This window comes from Chiloscyllium punctatum, chromosome X (assembly GCF_047496795.1).
Source record: "Chiloscyllium punctatum isolate Juve2018m chromosome X, sChiPun1.3, whole genome shotgun sequence".
Classification (NCBI taxonomy): domain Eukaryota; kingdom Metazoa; phylum Chordata; class Chondrichthyes; order Orectolobiformes; family Hemiscylliidae; genus Chiloscyllium; species Chiloscyllium punctatum.
The window spans coordinates 32027792-32049228 of NC_092791.1; the positions used below are offsets into that span (position 1 = coordinate 32027792).

At 42.6% G+C, this 21437-nt stretch overlaps 1 protein-coding gene across 1 annotated transcript in view; it reads right to left on the reverse strand.

Moving 5' to 3' along the window:
- Positions 1–17323, reverse strand: part of nemp1 (nuclear envelope integral membrane protein 1) — a 33800-nt gene extending 16477 nt beyond the window's left edge. Inside the window, exons 1-2 of the mRNA XM_072567392.1 lie at positions 17159–17323; positions 9666–9787 (exon numbers count right to left, since the gene is read on the reverse strand). Of these exons, the coding sequence (XP_072423493.1) occupies positions 9666–9787; positions 17159–17270 (234 nt within the window). The 5' untranslated portion in view covers positions 17271–17323. The remainder of the gene's footprint in view (positions 1–9665; positions 9788–17158) is intronic.
- Between the last annotated feature and the right edge of the window lie 4114 nt (positions 17324–21437).

Consider the following 21437-nt stretch of genomic DNA (forward strand, 5'->3'; position numbering starts at 1 on the left):
ATGTTAACTATCCTCCACTTTGCATAATGCACAGGAAATAATCCCTGGACTTAAGAAACTGTTGTAGCTTTGGTCATGGAATCAGAAACTTTCAAGACTGGCCTCTGCAGCAACTCATTACTGATACAGTGGTGTCAATATGTACTTTACAATCTGAACGACTGTCAGCCAATTCCAAAAGCAGCCCAAAGTGGAGTCTCAGTGGTGCAGTAATCCTTTTGTAATTGCTGCCAATATTGAAGCTGACTTGGGCTCCCCTATGCTTGAAGTAGGTATTAGAATGGTAAAGCAAGCAAAATTATTTTCATAAGCTCAATTGATTTGATTTATTGTAGTCACATGTACCTAAGTACAGTGAAAAGCTTTGTTTGCAAGCAATGCAGGCAGATCATAGTAAGCAAGGACATACAGACCATAGGGTGCTTAGACAGAGTGAGGCGTACAGGTTACACTGCACAGGTACATGAAACAAGGTCAACATTAACAAGATCAACATTATTTGAAGTTAGAGAGTCCACTCATCAGTCTAATAACAGCAGGGAAGGAGCTGTTCCTGGAAACTGTCGTCCATAGATACAAGCTTCTGTATCTTCTACCTGACGGAAAAGGTTGTAGGAGAGCATTACCAGGGTGGGAAGGGTCTTTGATGATGTTGGCAGTGAGAAGTGCAAATGGAGTCCATGGATGGAACATTGGCTTCTGTGATGGACTGGGCTGTGCACACAACCTTCTGTAGTTTTTACAGTCCCAGGCAGAGAAGTTGCCATACCAGGCCATTATGCACCCAGATAGTATGCCTTTGATGGTGCATCTGTCAAAATTGGTGAGGGTCCTTATGGACATAACAAATTTCTTAAGCTTTCTGAGGAAGAGGTGGCGTTGTTGTGCCTTCTTGAGTGTTGCATCAACATGGCAAGTCCAGGGCAGGCTGTCGGTTATCGTCACTCCTAGGAACTTGACCCTCTCAACCTCCACTCTGTTGATGTAGATAGGGGTGTGTTCCCCACCTTTCTTTCTGAAGTCAATGATCAGTTCTTTTGTTTTGCCAACATTGAGAGAGAGGTTGTCGTCATTGCACCACAACACCAAACCCTCTACCTTCTTTCCGTATTCTGACTCATCGTTGTTTGATATCCATCCTACCACAGTAGTGTAGTTAGCAAACTTGTAGATAGCATTCATTCAGAATTTGGTTACACAGTTGTGGGCATACAGCGTGTACAGTAGGAGGCTGAGAATGCATCCTTGGGGCGGGGGGGGGGGGGGGTGCAGTTTTGAGGGTTATCATGGAGGAGGTGCCGTTGTCTATCTTCACTGATTGCGCTCTGTGGGTCAGAAAGTGGAGGATCCAGTTGCAGAGGGTGGAGTCAAGACTTAGGTCCCAAACTTTTGAGATCAGTCTGGAGGGGATTATGGTGTTGAAGGCAGAGTTGTAATCAATGAGTAAGGGTCTGGTGTAGGTGTCCTTGTTGTCCAGATGTTCCAGGGATGAGTGTAGGGCTAAGAAAATGGTGTCTGCTGTGGATCTGTTACTTCAGTAGGTAAATTGTAGGGTTTCCGAGGCAGGCTGGGAGGCTCGAGTTGCCATGTGCCATGACCAGCCTCTCGAAGCACCTCATGATGATGGGATGTCAGAGCCACTGAATGGTAGTCATTAAGGCATGTTGCATGTGGGTTTTTTTTGATACTGGGATGATGGTGGTCTTCTTGAAGCAGATTAAAATCATTTTCTCTACAGGAAGTTAGACAGACAGCCTACTCAAGAACTTTTTTTTAAAATCAGAAACAAAACCAGAAATTGTTGGCGAAACTCAGCAGGTCTGGAGCATCCATGAGAAGAAAACAAACTTAAAGTTTCAAGTGTGGTGACTTCATCAGAACTTAGTTTCAACAGCAATTTCTGTTTTTGTTTCAGATCTCCAGCATTTGTAGTTCTTTGTTTCATTTAATTAAAAAACCAGGTTCAGATCCTTGCTTAGAACTGTCCCACTTCAGTATCAGCAAACTAATAGGGTGGAACGATTCTTTTTATTGTCAGGACTGTTTTGGGTTTACAAGCCACCAATCTATGAATTATAGTATTCAGAGCACACTCAGTTAGAGAGTTGTTAGGTGACAACATTCAATTTTGCCCAGCAATTGCAAAGGGGTTTAGTAACTTATTGATAACCTTGCACGAAGGACAGTTTGGCCATCACTGAAGGAATCAAAAAGTCACAGTTAGTTGGAAAACAAGCAGAGGCAGTAGTTCATGTTCAGAATGCTCCAGTAAGCTGTATCGCCGAGAAGGCAGCTGAACCACACAGATTCCATTTCGGGGGGTTGGTGTAGTTAAGAGCAGCTAGGTGGTTGCGGGGTGTTAGAACTCAGCAAGAGGTTCTTGGAATTAGTAGGGAGATTATGTATCGGAGTCAGGATACATATTGCTGGGGAGCTACTTCAGTGCAGCTATGAGGGGTTGAAAAGCTCACAAACAGTGATTGGAGCTGGGAGAAAACCCAGGGGCATAAGTGACTTGGTGAAGCTAGGTGTCAATAGAGAGTTGGAATTATGCTTGTGAATGAGTACTGAAGTGCAGTTTTGGAGTTTAGGGGAACACAGAACCCAAAGAAAGTGATCAATTAGAATGGGATACTTCAAGGCAATCCATGACAGAGTGAGTCTCAACAGAGAGTTTCAATACCAGGTTAGCAAAAGTTAACTTCTGTGGGAAATGAATAAGAAATCTGTGGGACCTGACTTGATCACATTTGGTATTTGATGTATGTTGTGCAATTTTGGATCACAGTCTATTGTACACATTTACCACATATTTATTCTGAGCATAAGAAATACACTGTATTACTGTTTTAACTTGACTAGTAAATTATTGTTCTTGTCCAAGGAATCATGTGGCTTTATTCTCTGGATCTCATCTTTTGTCTACTTTAAAAAGGTAAAAGATTACCGGTTCCTAACCAGATCATAATTTGGTGGACTGGTCTGGAATCAGAACCCAAAACATTTGAAATGCTGCATAAATTAAAGATGACAAAGATTAGATAAATGGATTGTAATGGGGGAGTAAGCACAAAGAATCCACATTGTGATGTGTGGAGCATCATCTGCAAACTAAGAATCCAATCCATATGAATCTGTGCACAACATGACAGGAAATTCACAATCAGCAAAAAGCAATAGATTCATATGTTCCCATGCACACCGCCTACCACTGGAGGTCACTACAGCACCAACATAACCAAAGAACTTGGAAAGAGTCCTGTTCAGCAGATCCACGTACGACGCTAGGTTATACAGTATGATCACGTAGCCACAAGTGTACAGAGGAACCTCGATTATCTGGCATTTGATTATCCGAATATCGGATTATCTGACAAGATCGCAGGGTCCTGATGCTCAGCTAAACTATGTTATCCGACATTAGATTAACTGAACGAAATACTGCCCGTCCGTGTCCTTCGGATAATCGAGGTTCCTCTGTATACACAAACTTGGCCAATGTTTAACTAGCAGCTGGAACGACGCAAACATTAGTGCACTAAAATTGAGAGTGACAGATGGGCAGTTATTAATATATTTAAGCAACTATACACAAACCTGTTAAAAGTCTTGCATATGGTGCGGACTTGTAAAAAGCCATGATTAATTTACTAAGTTTCAGGGAGGTAGGGGCTCAAGTTGCAGAGGTGATCTTCCAATCCTCCTTGAATACAGGAATAGTGTCAGATCATTGCAGGCTTACACAAAAGAGGAGATAAACAAACCTGGCAATAACATGCCAGTCAATTTAACATCAGTAAAAGTGGAAAATTAGCAACCACTTTAACAAATGCAGACTAATGAAGGGGAGTCAGCATTGATGTGTTAAGGACACATTTAACTAACTTGATGGATTTTTTTTGTTGAGGCAAGAGAAAGGATCAGAATCAAATGGTTGTTGTTTATTTGTACTTTCAAAAAGGTGCTTGTAAAAAAGTACAAGCAGGAGTGAGAGTGGCTGAAGACAAGGAGGCCTGGAATGATTTTGTGACAAAGAATCATGTAATTATGGGTCTTTATTCATCTGTAGTGAAATCTAAATGCTTCTAGGCCATTTTAAATTATTAAAAATGATTAGACTTCAAGAGGTTTATAAAGTCATGAGGGGCACAGATAGGATAAATAGTCAAGGTGTTTTTTCCAGGATGGGGGAATCCAAAACTAGAGAACATAAGTTTAAAGGTGAGAGGAGAAAGATGTAAAAGGAACCAGAGGGGCAACTTTTTCCAGACAGAGGGTATGCACGTATAGAACGAGCTGCATTAGGTGGTGGAGGAGTTGGGTACAATTACAACATTTAAAAGGCAACTAGATGGGCACATGAATAGGAAGGGATATAGACCAAATACTGGCAAATGGAAATAGGATGAAATGGGATGTCTAGTCAGCATGGACAAGTTGGACCAAAGGGTCTGTTTCCGTGCTGTATAACTCTATGGCTAAGTGGGTAGAAACATTAAATTTCCATTTGTTTACCTTGTATTACTATCAAATCTATCAACTGGTGCACTTGTATAAAATCACTAAAGTGGGCTCAGCATTTAATGCAGTTGGTTTTATTTTACCTACTGAATGAAACATTTTTAAAAATTTTAAAATCTTTTCAGTCTAGTTGTCATGTGAAGAAATTGGCTTATCAATTAATAACGGGATTTTCATCAGTGACTTCCTGTCATCAGATGCAGAGTGAAACTGCATGCAGCCTTATATTCTGTCACCAGCTTAATCACATTGCTAGACTGGAACAGGCCACTTGTGGCACTCTTACTACTTGGCTGAGGCATCCTCAATGAAAGTGGGCATGCTGAATTAATTTTGATGCTAAAAGCTCTCTTCTCTAGCAAGACAAACAAAACCTGGATGAAGTAATGGAACTTAATGAATTTCGTACAAGAAATGCCCCATTCTGGAAGAGAATTAACCTTGTGCTGTTTGAAAAGCCTTGAAAGATTATGAAAGGGTTAGATAGGGTCACCTTAGAGAATATGTTTTCATCTGTGAGGGAGACTAGAACTAAGCACTGAATATCAGTTAGTTATTTAGAATTTCTCACTGCTATAAGGTTTAGGCAAATAGCATTGATGCATTTAAGGAAAGCTAGATAATTATCTGAGGGTGCTTTTCCAGCACCACACTTTTTGACTGTGACTTCCAGCATCTGCAGTCCTCACTTTCCCCCAATTATCTGAGGGAGAAAGATATAGAAGGTTACACTCAGAGTGTTAATGTTCATTGGTAGAATCAGAGATTTAGTGGAGCACAGGGAGATACAAGAGGGTTTGGCTTGATATGCTAATGAGAAACAGTATACATCACAGGAAGTGATAGTGACTTGCTGTACAGCCTTGTTACAAGATGAAGCCACAATACGATGTTTCTTAAGTAAAGAAAATATTTTCCTTATACCTTTGATCTATCCCCTCCTGATCTCTGGTAACCCCCTACAACCCTGAGTTCTCTGTCTTCACTTCATCTCTTGCCTCCTGTTTACATAGAAACATAGCAAGTAGGAGCAGGAGAAAGCCATTCAGCCTTTCGAATGTGTTCCATCATTCAGCGTGATCATGACTGAACATCCAACTCAATTCCCTGTTCTTACTTTCTCCCCATGCTCTTTGATCACTTTAACCCCAAGAACTATATCTATTTCTTTCTGAAAAACATGTAATATTTTGGCTTCCCCACCATCAGAAGTCCTGTTAAAATTTTATATGTGTCTATCAGATAACCCCTGTTTCTTCTAAACTCCAGTGACTATAACCCTACTCAACTTAACCTGGCTTCATGCTTCAGTCCTACTGACCCAGGAATCACTTTGGTAAAAGTAATACATGATGAACATTAGGAACCTGGATAGTACCAGGGACCCGAGTGACCTTGGTGTGCATGTCCTTAAGGGAGCAGGACAGGTGGATAAAGTGGTAAAGAAGGCATATGGGATACTTGCCTTTATTAGCTAAGTTTAAGAGCAGGGAGGTTATACTGGAATGATATGAAAAGTTGGTTCGGCCACAGCTTGTGTACTGTGTGCAGTTCTGGAATCTACATTACAGGAGGCACCTGACTGCACTGGAGAGGGTGCAAAGGAGATTCACCAATATAGAGTCATAGAGATGTACAGCATGGAAACAGACCCTTCGGTCTAACCTGTCCATGCCGACCAGATATTCCAACCCAATCTAGTCCCACCTGCCAGCACCCGGCCCATATCCCTCCAAACCCTTCCTATTCATATACCCATCCAAATGCCTCTTAAATGTTGCAATTGTACCAGCCTCCACCACTTCCTCTGGCAGCTCATTCCATACACACACCATCCTCTGTGTGAAAAAGTTGCCCCTTAGGTCTCTTTTATATCTTACCCCTCTCACCCTAAACCTATGCCCACTAGTTCTGGATTCCCTGGCCCCAGGGAAAAGACTTTGCTTATTTACCCTATCCATGCCCCTAATAATTTTATAAACCTCTATAAGGTCACCCCTCAGCCTCTGACGCTCCAGGGAAAACAGGCCCAGCCTGTACAACCTCTTCCTATAGCTCAAATCCTCCAACCCTGGCAACATCCTTGTAGATCTTTTCTGAATCCTTTCAAGTTTCACAACATCTTTCCGTGATTGAGATGTATAAAATTATGAGGGGCATAGAAAGGGTAGATAGGAAGAAACTTATTCTCTTGGTGAAGGATCATTAAGCAGGGACATAGAATTAAGCTATGGGACAGGAGGTTTAGTGGGAAAAAAAATTCAGGCAGGAATTTGGGAATCTGGAATTCATTGCCTGCAAGAGTGGCAGAGGCAGAAACCCTCATAACATTAATGAAGTATTTAGATATGCACTTACAATGCCAAGGCATACAAGGCTAAGGATCAAGTGCCTTAAAAATGGGATTAGAATAGCTAGGTGGTTGTTTTTCACCAGTGAGAATGGGGAATTGCGTTGAATGTTCAGCCATGATGGAGCATGTTCAATGGGCTCAATATGCCAAAGGGCCTTTTTCTGTGCTGTCAATCTCGATGACTCCATGAAACGACTTCATTTTCCAAAAACTAACCTAATGAACGTCTCTAAACTGCATCCAATGCAAATATATCCCTCCTTAAATAGGAGGCTAAAATATAAATGTACTCCAGCTATGGTCTCACCAATACTTTGTACAGTTGTAACAAAACTTCCCTAATTTTATGTTTCATCCCCCTGGCAATAAAGATCAACATTCAATTTGATTTGTTAATTACTTGTGGTAACCTTTTGATTCATGTATAAGGACACACAGATCTCCCTGGACTGCAATATTTTGCAGACTCTCCATTTAAATCATATTCTGCTTTTCTATTTTTCTCCAAAGTGGACAATCAGATTTTCCCACATTATAATTCATCTGCCAACTTTTTCCCATTCACTGAACCCACCTATACCCCTTGGCAAACAGTTTGCATCTTGCTCACTTTCTTTCTCAACTTACTTTCCTACCTTTATATTGTTGGAAAAATATGGCTACAAGACAGTCTGTCCTTTCATCTCAGTCATAATGACAGGTTGTCAATAACTGAGGTCCCACTATTGATCCCTTTGAAACCCAAATACTTATTGATCCTGAAAAATGAAATACTTATTCCAACTGTTTCCAGTTGGCTGATCCTCTATCCATGTGAACATGCCCCAACATCACAAGCTCCCATTTTGTGAAGGAACCTTATATGTAGCACTGTGTCAAATAGTGTATTTGAACTTCCAACAGGCATATCTACTGGCTCTCTTATCCACCCTGCTTGTCAAACATGACTCCCCTTTCACAAAATGCTGAATTTGCTTAGTTATGATTTTCTAAATATCCTATGATTTCCTCATTTATGACTTGCAGCAATTTTCCAGTGATGCAACCTAACTGGCCTAGAGTTTCCTGCTTTCTGTCTGCTATCTAAGTGGTGAAAGACAGCAAGACTGATCATCTAAATGGTGAGAGATTGCAGAGTGATCTAGGTATCCTTGTGCATGAATCGCAAAAGGTTAAGTATGCAGGTACAGTAATTACTCAAGAAAACTAATAGAATGTTATTGTTTATTGCGATGGGAATTTCACATAAAAGTAGGGAGGTTATGCTTCAGTTAGACAAAGCACTGCTGAGACCACATCTGCAGTACTGCTCACTTTACTTAAGGATGTAAATACATTGGAGGCAGTTCAGATAAAGTTTACCAGACTAATATCTGGAATGAGAGGGATGCCTTTGAAGGATGATTTGGAAAGGCTAAAAACTTACATATACTGAAGTTTAGAAGAGTAAGAGGCAACTGATCGAAACATACAAGATCCTGAGGAGTCTTCACAGGGTTGACATTCCTGCTTACAGGAGAATGTAGAGCTGGGTCACTCTTTAAAAATCAGGGAGCTGGGAGTCTTTGGAATGCTCTTACTGAGGTGGTGGTAGGAACAGAGACCTTGATTTTTTTTTAAAAGGCAGAGGTAGATAAATTCTTGTTAAGCAAGGGGGGCAGAGGTTATCAGAGGTAGGCAAGGATGTGGATTTGAGGTTACAATCTTACGGTTAATCTTACTGTTAATCTTACTGAATGATTCAACTTGAGAGGCTGAATGGCCTAGTTCTGCTCTTAATTCATATGTTTCCCTCCTTTCTTGAAAAGAGGTGTTACATTTAAGCTTTTCCAAGTCATCGGGACCATTACAGAATCTATAAAATTTTGATAAATTTATGTTTATTACATTAAAGATGCTATATAAATACACGTTTTGCTGTTGAGAAATTCAGGAAATCACCAAACAAATTTTAGGGACAAATGAAAAATCTAATGTTATGAACTCATTGCTAACTGCATAGCACTTAGCAGTGGGTTTAAATCAACCTAGGATCTGACTCAGTGGCTTTTAATGCCTTTAAACAATGGGGATGGTTGGCAGCAATGCATTAAAATGCCAGCCAAAGAATTACAGAATTATGCCAAGGTCTTGTCAGACACTAGAAACAACCGTTATACCCTTTCTGCAGCTTTTGGTGCTGAGTAGATTACTTTCATTATGTTATACAATTCAAAACTGACAGGCAGCATCATGCTGTAAACTACTTGGAATGGTCTAGTAATCACAGTTAGATTGAAATACAGACTCAATCAACAGAGAGAAAAGGCAACAAAAAATAATCTGAAGAGCAAGAACACCGAGAAAATCTAAAACACTGGAGGAAATAAAACAATCACGGAAAGTGAAACTCTATAATCTTTGTTTTATTTCTCTAGTTCACTTTCTCTTATACCAGACCTGGTCTCTTCCCAAGGTAACACAAGAGACCTGGAACACATGAAATTTTCAGGAGAAACTTGATTTGGAGATGCCGGTGTTGGATTGGGGTGTACAAAGTTAAAAATCACACAACACCAGGTTATAGTCTAACAGGTTTATTGGAAGCACTAGCTTTCAGAGCGCCGCTCCTTCATCAGATGGTTCATCAGGAGAAACTTACAATCTAGTGCTCCAACATAGTGCACAACAGTTCCCCCCACCCCGTCCCACATCTTTCAAGATCTTCTTTAAAGCAAAGGTAATAGATACAGCACATTTTCTCACCTCCTACCAGTTTCAAAGGTTGCTCTGCAGCTTGTCTGGCTCTTACCTGGATCCGGGTCCAAATCTCTCTCCATCCAGGTAACACAGCATTCTTAAAGCAAAGGTTCTTCTGTGTACTGAAACGATGGACTTTGTCTTCTACAATGTAGACAACTTGCCCGCTTTCTCCTATTGACAAATGTTCCAACAACAAAAACAGAAATTACCAAACACTGATTAGCTAAACATCCTGATTCCTGTTTCTGTAAAACATCCCTGCTGTTCTGGATGTTCAGATGCCTAAACTAATGCACTGGAACACCCATGGCAGCCTCCAAACTATTCTTAGAATCACAGAGATCCTACAGTGTGGAAGCAGGGCATTCAACCCATCGAGTCCACACTGACCCTTGAAGAACATCCCACCCAGACCCACTCACTACCCCATCCCTGGAACCCTGCGTTTCCCATTGTTAATCCACCTTGCCTGCACATCCCTGGACCCTACAGACAATTTAGCATGGCTAATCCATCTTTGGACTGTGGGAGCAAACTGAAGCACCTGCAGGAAACCCACACACACATGGGGAGAGCGTGCAAACTCCATACAGAGAGTTGCCGAAGGTGAAATCAAACCCAGGTCCCTCGCACAAAAGCAGCGGTGCTAACCACTGAGTCACCGTGCCGCACTTAACGAGATATTGGCAAGAGCAACAGCACAGATGCCATAGAAAGGGGTAGAAATAATCGGAGGGAAAGGCCAGTACAATTCAAAGTGTTCCTCCTAATACCTTAATAACAAAGCATGTTATCACCTCAGTTGGCTGGACAGCTAGTTTGCAATGAAGAATGACACCAACAGTGTGGGTTTGATTCCCACTCTGACTGAGGTCATCATGAAGGGCCTACCTTCTTAACCTCACTCCTCATCTGAGGCATGGTGACCCTCAGGTTGAAACTACCAGTCACCTCCCCCTAAGGAGAGGGCAGTGCTAAAAGCACTATAGATAGCAGCCGGTTGCCCAACTCAAGAATCAATGCCAGCACAGACAGGGTGATGAAGAAACAAAGAAGGGTTCCAAGGATACAGACATTTCACACTGAACTGCAGTATCTTGTTAACAAATGATCAGTGAAAGCTCCTCATCCTAGGGTCTAACATCGCCTTTGAAGTCTACCATGTTATCTGGAAAAAGTGATCAGAAAGAGAATGAAAGGTAACAAAATGCCCCAGGGCTTCTCTTCCAAAGTTATCGCAGCAGTTTGAATACAAAGACATATATTTTCTTTCTGGCTGAAGCCCACATCCTGGCTACACCAATGCTTTTCTGAACTAAAATCCTGGAATGACCACTATTCACAATCTTCCCCCCACTGTGTGGAAATACATTACAAGTTTCCCATATAAGTAGTGGCATATTAACAAACAAGTCTCCTAAAAAATTCCCAACAATGTACATGGTGCTTGCAATGCAATGTGTGTGTATGGAGAGGCTTGGGGGAGAAAGGGAAGAATGGTCAGAGTCAACTTGATAAAAGTATAACGAAAACCCGGAAATTCTAAATAGGTGCTTTCATGATTGAAAGATCATAAACAGTGGTGCTCCCCAAGGGTCCATGCTCGGAGAGCTTTTGTTTTATATACAAGATTTATTAGGATATTGAAATACAGGATAAAGTTTCACGGTTTGCAGATGATACCAAACTTGGAACTGTGGCAGGTACACAGAGACTCATTCACACACCTTTGAAGGTGGTAGAGCATAGGAATGTATTTCATAAAACATAAGATATTGGGCTTCATAAATAGAGGTACTAAATATAAAAACAGGGAAGTTACACAGAAACCTTAGAAAGCATTGCCCAGGCTACAACAGGTGTATTCCAACCAGTTCTAGTTCTAGTCACAACACTTTAGGAAGGATGCGTGGATCTCAGAGTCATAGAGATGTACAGCATGAAAACACACCCTTCGGACCACCGTCCATGCCGACCAGATATCCCAACCCAATCTAGTCCCATCTGCCAGCACCTGGCCCATATCCCTCCAAACCCTTCCTATTCATATACCCATCCAAATGCCTCTTAAATGTTGCAATTGTACCAGCCTTCACAACTCCCTCTGGCAGCTCATTCCATACATGTACCACTCTCTGTGTGAAAATGTTGCTCCTTAGGTCTCTTTTAGATCTTTCCCCTCTCACCCTAAACCTATGCTCCCTAGTTCTGGACTCCCTGATCCCAGGGAAAAGACTTTGTCTATTTACCCTATCCATGCCCCTAATAATTTTGTAAACCTCTATAAGATCACCCCTCAGCCTCCAATGCTTCAGGGAAAACAGCCCCGGCCTGTTCAGCCTCTCCCTATAGCTCAAATCCTCCAACCCTGGCAACATCCTTGTAAATCTTTTCTGAACTCTTTCAAGTTTCTCAACATCTTTCCAATAGGAAGGAGACCAGAATTGCACGCAATATTCCAACAGTGGTCTAACCAATGTCCCGTACAGCCACAACATGACCTCACTAGAGAAGGAGCGAGATTTGACCTTCTGTTGGGAAATAGGGCAAGTGACTTGAGGTATCAGTGAGGGAGCATTTCTGTCCTACACCTCCCCACTACAGCATGACAGGCCCACAAAGAGCACCAGAGCAAGGGCCAGGATTCCATGAAGCCATCAGTTGCGGGCTCCTTAATTTGGGAAATTGTTAATCTAATCGGCCTTTCTCAAAGGTAAACCCTGATAACATGAGAAAGCTTAAACCTTAGTCAGGGATATAGATCAGGGCATAAAATGTACTCTGGGTGGGGGATTTCAATGTCCACCACCAAGAGTGGCTCGCAGTAGTACTACGACTGATTGAGCTGGTCGGGTCCTAAAGGATATAGCTGCTAGACTGGGTCTGCAGCAGATGAAGGAACCAACAAGAGGGAAAAACATACTTAACCTCACCCATCTGCCAGGTGCAGATGCATCTGTCTGTGATAGTGTCAATAAGAGCAAGCATCGCACAGTCCTTATGGAGACAAAGTCCCATCTTCATGTTGAGAATAACCACCATCATGTCGTGTGGCACTATCACCATGCTAAATGGGACAGACTTCGAACAGCTCAAGACTGGGCATCCATGAGGTGCTGTGGACCATTGACAGCAGCATAATTGTATTCCAGCACAATCTGTAACGTCATTGGCCGGCATATCACCCACTCCACCATTACCATCAAATCAGGGAATCAGCCCTGGTTCAATGGAGAGTGCAGGAGGGCGTGCCTGGAAAAGCACCAGACACACCTGAAAATGAGGTGTCAACCTGGTAAAGCCACCAAACAGGACTGCTTGCATGCCAAACAGCATCAGCAGCAAATGATAGACAGTGCTAAGCAACTCCCACAACAATCAGATCTGAGCCAAGCTCTGCAGTCCTGCCACATCCTGTCCTGGATGGTGGGGGACAATTAAACAACTCACTGGAGGAGGAGGTGCCACAAATACCCCCATTCTCAATGATGGAAGAGCCCAGCACATCAGTGTAAAAGCTAAGGCTGAAGCTTTCACAGCAATCTTCAGCCAGAATTGCCGAGTGGATGATTCATCTCGGCCTCTTCCAGTGGTCCCCAGCACTACACATACCAGTCTTCCGCCAATTTGATTTATTCCATGTGATATCAAGAAATGGTTGGAGGCACTGGACACTGCAAAGTCTATGGGCCCTGATAACATTCTGGCAATAGTACTGAAGACTTGTGCTCCAGAACTTGCTGCTCCCCTAGCCAAGCTCTTCCAGTACAGTGACAACACTGGCATCTACCCAACAATGTGGAAAATTGCCCAGGTATGTCCTGTACATAAATAGCAGGACAAATCCAACCCAGCTAATTACTGCCCCATCAGCCTACTGTTGATCATCAGTAAAGTGACGGAAGATGTCAACAAGTGTTATCAAGCAGCACCTGCTCAACAATAACCTGTTCAGTGACGCCCAGTTTGGGTTCTGCCAGGGCCACTCAGCTCCTGACCTTATTACAGCCTTGGTTCAAATATTGCAAAAGAGCTGAATTCCAGAGATGAGGCGAGAGTGACAACCCTTAACATCAAGGCTGCATTCAATAGTGTGGCATCAAAAAGCCCTAGCAAAACTGGAATCAATGGGTATCTCCAACTCTTCACTGGTTGAAGTCATACCTGATACATAGGAAGAGGGTCAGGGTTCTTGGAGGTAAATCATCTCTGCAGAAGTTCCTCAGGGTAGCGTCCTGGACCCAACCATCTTCAGCTCTTCATCAATGGCCTTCCCCTCAGACGTCAGAAGTGGGGATGTTCACCAATGATTGCACAATTTTCAGCACTATTCACGACTCTTCAGACACTGAGGCAGTTTGTGTCCAAATGCAACAAGATCTGGACAATATCCAGCTTGGGCTGACAAGTGGCAACTAACATTCATGCCATAACAAATACCAGGCTATGGCCATCACCAACAAGAGACAATCTAACCACCACCCATTGACATTCAACAGTGTTACCACTGAATCCCCCACTATCAACATCGTGGGAATTACCATTGATCAGAAACTCAAGTGAACTCACCACAAACAAAGTGGCTACAACAGCAGATCAGAGGCTAGGAATACTGTGGTGAGTAACTCACTTCCTGACTCCCCAACGCCTGACATCAGTCAGGAGGGTGATGGAATACTCCCCACTTGCCTGGATAGTTGCAGCTCCAACAACGATCAAGACGCTTGACACCATCCAGGTCAAAACAGCCCGTTTGATAGGCACCACATCCACTCCCTCCACCACCGACACTCAGTTGCAAACTGTACTACCTGTAAGATGCACTGCAGAAATTAACCAAAGATCTCAGACAGCATCTTCCAAACCCAGGACCACTTCCATCTGGAAGGATAAGGGCAGCAGATATATGAGAACACTACCACCTTCAAGTTCTCCTCCAAGCCACTCACCATCCTGACTTGCAACTATATCACCGTTTCTTCACTGTCACTGGGTCAAAACCCTGGAATTCCCTCCCCAATGGCATTATGGGTCAACTCATAGCAGGTGGACTGCAGCCCATCACCACCTTTTCAAGGGCAACTGAGGATGGGCAGTAAATGCTGGTCAGCCAGTGGCACCCACCTCCCTCAAAAAAGGAAAAACAAAATAAAATAAAACAGCTTGGAAGTTCATTAAAATGATTAATATGATAAAAGTTTATCTTGAGGTACACAAGATATTCTGTTATTTTCATGAAATCTATGACAACTAGAAACAAATGGCAAGTTTGAATTCCACTGAAGTTACCAAAAATGATTTCTGAATATCCAAATGATTGGTAAGCATACTTACAACTTACTCTGAAAACTTGTCTCAGCAATGCTTGAAGGAATTTCTGTCAAATGGAGTTATCTACACTGAAAAAGTAGGCAGACATTTTGCCATTGCAACCTTCTATAAACAACAACAGGATAAGTGACCAATGCATCTGGCAGTGTTGGTCAAGGGAGGAATGCTGGTCATACAACTAGAAGAACACCATAGACAATTCCTGAAGCACCAGGCAGGCAGGTGTAGCCTCAACTTAACACTGTATCAGAAGAATAATACATCCGACAATGCAGCTATCAACTGTTTAAGAAGGGTGGTAAGAACAAGCCAGGGAACTATAGACCAGTGAGCCTGACCTCAGTGGTGGGCAAGTTGTTGGAGAGAATCCTGAGGGACAGGATGTACATGTATTTGGAAAGGCAAGGACTGATCAGGGATAGTCAGCATGACTTTGTGCGTGGGAAATCATGTCTCATAAACTTGACTGAGTTTTTTGAAGAAGTAACAAAGAGGATTGATGAGGGCAGAGTGGTAGATGTGATCTATATGGACTTCAGTAAAGCATTTGACAAGGTTCCCCATGAGAGACTGGTGAACAAAGTTAGATCTCACGGAATACAGGGAGAACTAGCCATTTGGATACAGAACTGACTCAAAGGTAGAAGACAGAGGGTGGTGGTGGAGGGTTGTTTTTCAGACTGGAGGCCTGTGACCAGTGGAGTGCCACAAGGATCAGTGCTGCGTCCTCTACATTTCATCATTTATATAAATGATTTGGATGTGAACATAAGAGGTACAGTTAGTAAGTTTGCTGATGACACCAAAATTGGAGGTGTAGTGGACAGCGAAGAAGGTTACCTCAGATTACACCAGGATCTTGATCAGATGGGCCAATGGGCTGAGAAGTGGCAGATGGTGTTTAATTCAGATAAATGTGAGATGTTGCATTTTGGGAAAGCAAATCTTAGCAGGACTTATACACTTAATGGTAAGGTCCTCGGGAGTGTTGCTGAACAAAGAGACCTTGGAGTGTACATTCATAGCTCCTTGAAAGTAGAGTCGCAGGTAGATAGGATAGTGAAGGCGGCGTTTGGTATGCTTTCCTTTATTGGTCAGAATATTGAGTACAGGAATTGGGAGGTCATGTTGTGGCTGTATAGGATGTTGGTTAGGCCACTGTTGGAATATTGTGTGCATTTCTGGTCTCCTTCCTATCGGAAAGATGTTGTGAAACTTGAAAGGGTTCAGAAAAGATTTAGAAGGATGTTGCCAGGGTTGGAGGATTTGAGTTGTAGGGAGAGGCTGAACAGGCTGGGGCTGTTTTCCCTGAAGCATCGGAGGCTGAGGGGGTGACCTTATAGAGATTTATAAAGTTGCGAGGGGCATGAATAGGATAAATAGACAAAGTCTCAGCCCTGGGGTGGGAGTCCAGAACTAGAGGACTTTGGTTTAGGGTGAGAGGGGAAAGATATAAAAGAAACCTAAGGGACAACTTTTTCACACAGAGGGTGGTATGTGTATGGAATGAGCTGCCAGAGGAAGTGGTGGAGGCTGGTACAATTGCAACATTTAAGAGGCATTTGGATGAGTATATGAAAAGGAAAGATTTAGAGGGGTATGGGCCGGGTGCTAGCAGGTGGGACTAGATTGGGTTGGGATATCTGGTCGGCATGGACGGGTTGGACCAAAGGGTCTGCTTCCGTGCTATACATCTCTATGACTCTAATTAGCACTCTGCCAAAATACCAGCTTGAAGAACACCCTCAAATCCACGAATAGGGCTTAAATTAATACGGGTAAATATATAATTTAAATTAAATGGGTATATATCAGATTCTGAGCCACATGCAAGATTTCAGGTTTAGTTCCTGACCTGTGCAGTCCAGCCACATCAGCCAGGATGACAATAAATCTGATCACCATTTATTTGGGGGGGCGTTTCTTAAAAGTTCTTAAAAGGGTGAGTGGTCGATGCCAAGATCTCTCCCAAGAATGACGAAAGGACTTGTCAAACACGCGGCCAAGATACCATGAGCGTGCAACATCCTTGAACTGCACCCAGACCCTGACAACATCTGGGGCAAAGGGAGAGAACTGGCAGTACACACGCGAGGCCCCGACACAGTAAGTGCCACTCTCCGCAGTCCCGGTGCCAGCTTGTCTCTAGGACACTAGTCTCTCCTCGGAACCAAACCTTCACCCTCGTTCCAGAAAATTCATTTTCCGTACCTGTCGCCGCCACCCAAACCCTCATGGTTAAAAAGAAACAAGCCGCTAAAGTAAGCGATGCGCGCCGACCGTTCAACAGAGAAACTCCGAAAAAATTCATCCATCCCGCCATCCGCAACTCAGGCCTCAACAACCAGCAAAAGGATCGTTTCTGAATGAAAAGCACATTCACCAATCAGCAAACCTGATCTCTGCACATCCCAGCGGCCCGCTGCCGTATCAGCCAATAGAGGCGAAGTTAAGGCGGGACTTCCTGTGGTGAATGTAGCGTTCTGAAGTCAGCTTGACTGTCCTGCTGAGAGGGGAGTGATTTGAAATCAACAACCGTCAGAAGTTTTAAAGATATAATGAAAAGTATCACTTTTATTTCTTTATCATTTCTCTTCTGAAGAAACTAAAATTAGCTAACTAGTGGACGGTGGATAAATCCCCAGGACCTGATCAGGTGTACCCGAGAACTCTGTGGGTAGCTAGAGAAGTGATTGCTGGGCCTCTTGCTGAGATATTTGTATCATCGATAGTCACAGGTGAGGTGCCGGAAGACTGGAGGTTGGCAAACGTGGTGCCACCGTTTAAGAAGGGAGATCAGCCTAACCTCGGTGGTGGGCAAGTTGTTGGAGGGAATCCTGAGGGACAGGACGTACATGTATTTGGAAAGGCAAGGACTGATCAGGGATAGTCAACATGGCTTTGTGTGTGGGAAATCATGTCTCACAAACTTGAGTGAGTTTTTTGAAGAAGTAACAAAGAGAATTGATGAGGGCAGAGCAGTAGATGTGATCTATATGGACTTCAGTAAGGCGTTCGACATGGTTCCCCATGGGAGACTGATTAGCAAGGTTAGATCTCATGGAATACAGGGAGAACTAGCCATTTGGATACAGAACTGGCTCAAAGTTAGAAGACAAGGGGTGGTGGGGAAGAGTTGTTTTTCAGATTGGAGGTCTGTGACCTGTGGAGTGCCACAAGGATTGGTGCTGGGTCCACTACTTTTCGTCATTTATATAAATGATTTAGATATGAACATAGGAGGTAGAGTTAGTAAGTTTGCAAATGACACCAAAATTGGAGGTGTAGTGGACAGTGAAGAAGGTTATGTCAGATTACAACGGGATCTTGATCAGATGGGCCAATGGGCTGAGACATGGCAGATGGAGTTTAATTTAGATAAATGTGAGGTGCTGCATTTTAGAAAAACAAAAAAGAGCAGGACTTATACACTTAATGGTAAGTCCTGGGGAATGTTACTGAGCAAAGAGACCTTGGAGTGCAGGTTGGAAGTATTGTTGTTGATAGATGGGATAGTGAAGAAGGCTATGCTTTTCTTTATTGGTCAGAGTATTGGTTATAGGAGTTGGGAGGTCATGTTGCGGCTGTACAGGACATTGGTTAGGCCACTTTTGGAATATTGCATGCAGTTCTGATCACTTTGTATTGGAAGGATGTTATGAAACTTGAAAGAGTTCAGAAAAGATTTACAAGGATGTTGCCAGCGTTGGAGGCTGATGGGTGACCTTATAAATGTTTATAAAATCATGAGGGGCATGGATAGGATAAACAGACAAGGTCTTTTTCCTGCGGTGGGGGAGTCCAGAACTAGAGGGCACAGGTTTAGGGTGAGAGGGGAAAAATTGAAAAGGGACCTAGGGGGCAACTTTTACACGCAAAGGAATGAGCTGCTAGAGGAAGTGGTGGAGGCTGGTACAGTTACAGCATTTAAAAGTCATCTGGTTGGGTGTATGAATAGGAAGTGTTTAGAGGGATATGGTCCAAGTGCTGGCAAATGGGACTAGATTAAATTGGGGTTATCAGGTCGACGTGGACAAGTTAGACCGAAGGGTCTGTTTCTGTGCTGTACATCCCTGTGACTCTATGGGGCAGGATCATACGACACCAGTCTAACCCAAGATTGGGATACAGATAGACTCTAACCTCACACCTTTAATACATTGTCTGAGTTGAGATGTAACTTTTTTTTATAAAACCTTAAGTTATTTCGAGAATGTGACTTAAAAGAAGTTCTGCGATTTACAGATGAATGAACCGAAACCTGCAACCCGTTCTGAAAGATGAAAGACTTAACAGCAATCTAGGTTTGTTCCATATATTGCTTTAATTGCATGACACTGGGATGGTTTGCTATAAATTCTGTGTCTTAGATCCTGCCCCACTAGTTACCTGATGAAAGAGCAGTGCTCTGAAAGCTGGTACTTCCAAATAAACCTGTTGGACTATAACTTGATGTTGTGTGATTTTTAACTTAATTATGAATGGTGATAATGAGGTAAAGAGTGAAAGGTTGGTCATAAAAGCAATAATAGGACAGTATGTTTAAAGGTAGACACTAAATTCTGCATATAGAGTAGCAAAAATATGGAATCCTCTGTCACAAAACATTGCTCATAGAATCCCACTGTATGGAAGCAGGCCTTTGGATCCATCAAATCTATACTGACCCTCTGAAGAGCATTCCACCCAGATCGACCCAATCCTGTAACCCTACAATTCCCATGGCTAATCCACCTAGCCTACACATCCCTGGACACTATGGGTAATTTAAAATGGCTAATCCACCTAACCAGCACATCTTTGGACTGTGGGAGGAAACCAGAGCACCTGAAGGAACACAACATAGACATAGGAAGAATATGCAAACTCCACACAGACAGTCAGCAGTGCTAACCACTGAGCCACCGTGTGGCCCCCAAAAATAGCAACAGAATCCTGTTTTTATTTAGAGGTAGAGAATGCAAACGTAACAAGGCCATGCTGAACTTGTACAAAGCTTTAGGCTACAGTTGGAATATTGTGTATAGTTATGGGTATCACATGTTGAAACAGAGACCCTAAATCCTTTTTCAAAAACAACTAAATAACTGCTTAGAAAAGAGGAATATGGAGAATGGGATCAGGCTGGACCATTCAGCCTGTTAGCCAAATAGCATGTAGCATTTTCCAATTCAGTGATGTCATTTCATGTTGTTTCCAACGTGATAAGTGGTGGAATGGAACAGTATTACACGCTCTAACCTCCAGACACTAAGTATTGGAAGCAAATTCCATCTACTGTACACTCTAATATGACAAGTCTTCTGTCTATGCGCCCCCTAGTGGCTCCTGGACAGGAGGCCTTAGAGGAAGTCGGGCGTCTGTCCCCTTAGCTGAGGCATCAAACAAGAAAGAAGTTACAAAAATGATTTTCAAACACAATTATCCCTCCTGCAAGACTGATACAATTGCTCCACTGAATGCTGAGATTTGAACTGCTGCAGTTTGGGCTCTTTTATGTGTTGCATATTACTTTAGGTATTCGTAATCCGTCTCAAACGCTCTTCCTCACTGTAACTTCCTGTTTCTTGTCACCATATTTGGGGTCTGGTTGGGAAATTGAAAGTGACAGCTGCATGTCATGCTCACAGCTCCTTCCTTTTTTCTTGTTCCATGATGGGGGATTTTTATTACTTGCAGTTTTTTTCCACTTAATGGAACCAAATTTGAAACCCTTTTTAAAACCTATTATTTGCCATAAAATAAAGCCCCCACCCCCACATCTCACACTTACACTGTCCTTGTTTGAATACCCCAGGGCCTTTTTAACGTGTTTGATTAACTCTATATTGAATTGGTTAATTTGTAATGGAAATTGTACCTTTCTACCATGTTCTGATCTATATGAAATTTGCTTTTTCAAAGTTCAGTGTGTATTTAATGAAGACATTTATAGACAGTGGTGAAGTGAGGACTATTCAGCTATGCACTCGGGTGCTATTATCATAGATTGATAGGACGTAGGTTAATACACATATGGTACCTCACAGACTTTCACAAAGTTCAACTAGGTATCTAGAGCAAACCTGTGGGATAGATTTTGACCTTGCACAATTGTGTAAAATGGGTGATATCGAGCAGGCAGCCTGATTTACTTCCCTCCCGTTGAAGTCATAGAAATAATAATTGGAAAAGATGTAAAGCAGATTGTTAGCTTGATATTAGCTATTTTATACCATCGCATAAAATCAATAACCACCCTTGAGTTTATCCACATCACAGAGGAAGGGATACAGTTGCTGACTGAAAACCAGCACATCACCAGGGGAAAGAAAGTAATACCAGAGATAAATGCCATTCTCCTGCACCTCTGAACAGAAAGCTACAAGGTAGCATTGCTAGGAGCCTAACATCAGGCTTCTTGCTTTGACTGGGAAATGACTGCAGCAGAAAAAATGCAACAGGTGTCATCTTGGCCAAGATAGCATAGACTCATAGAGTTGTACTTCAC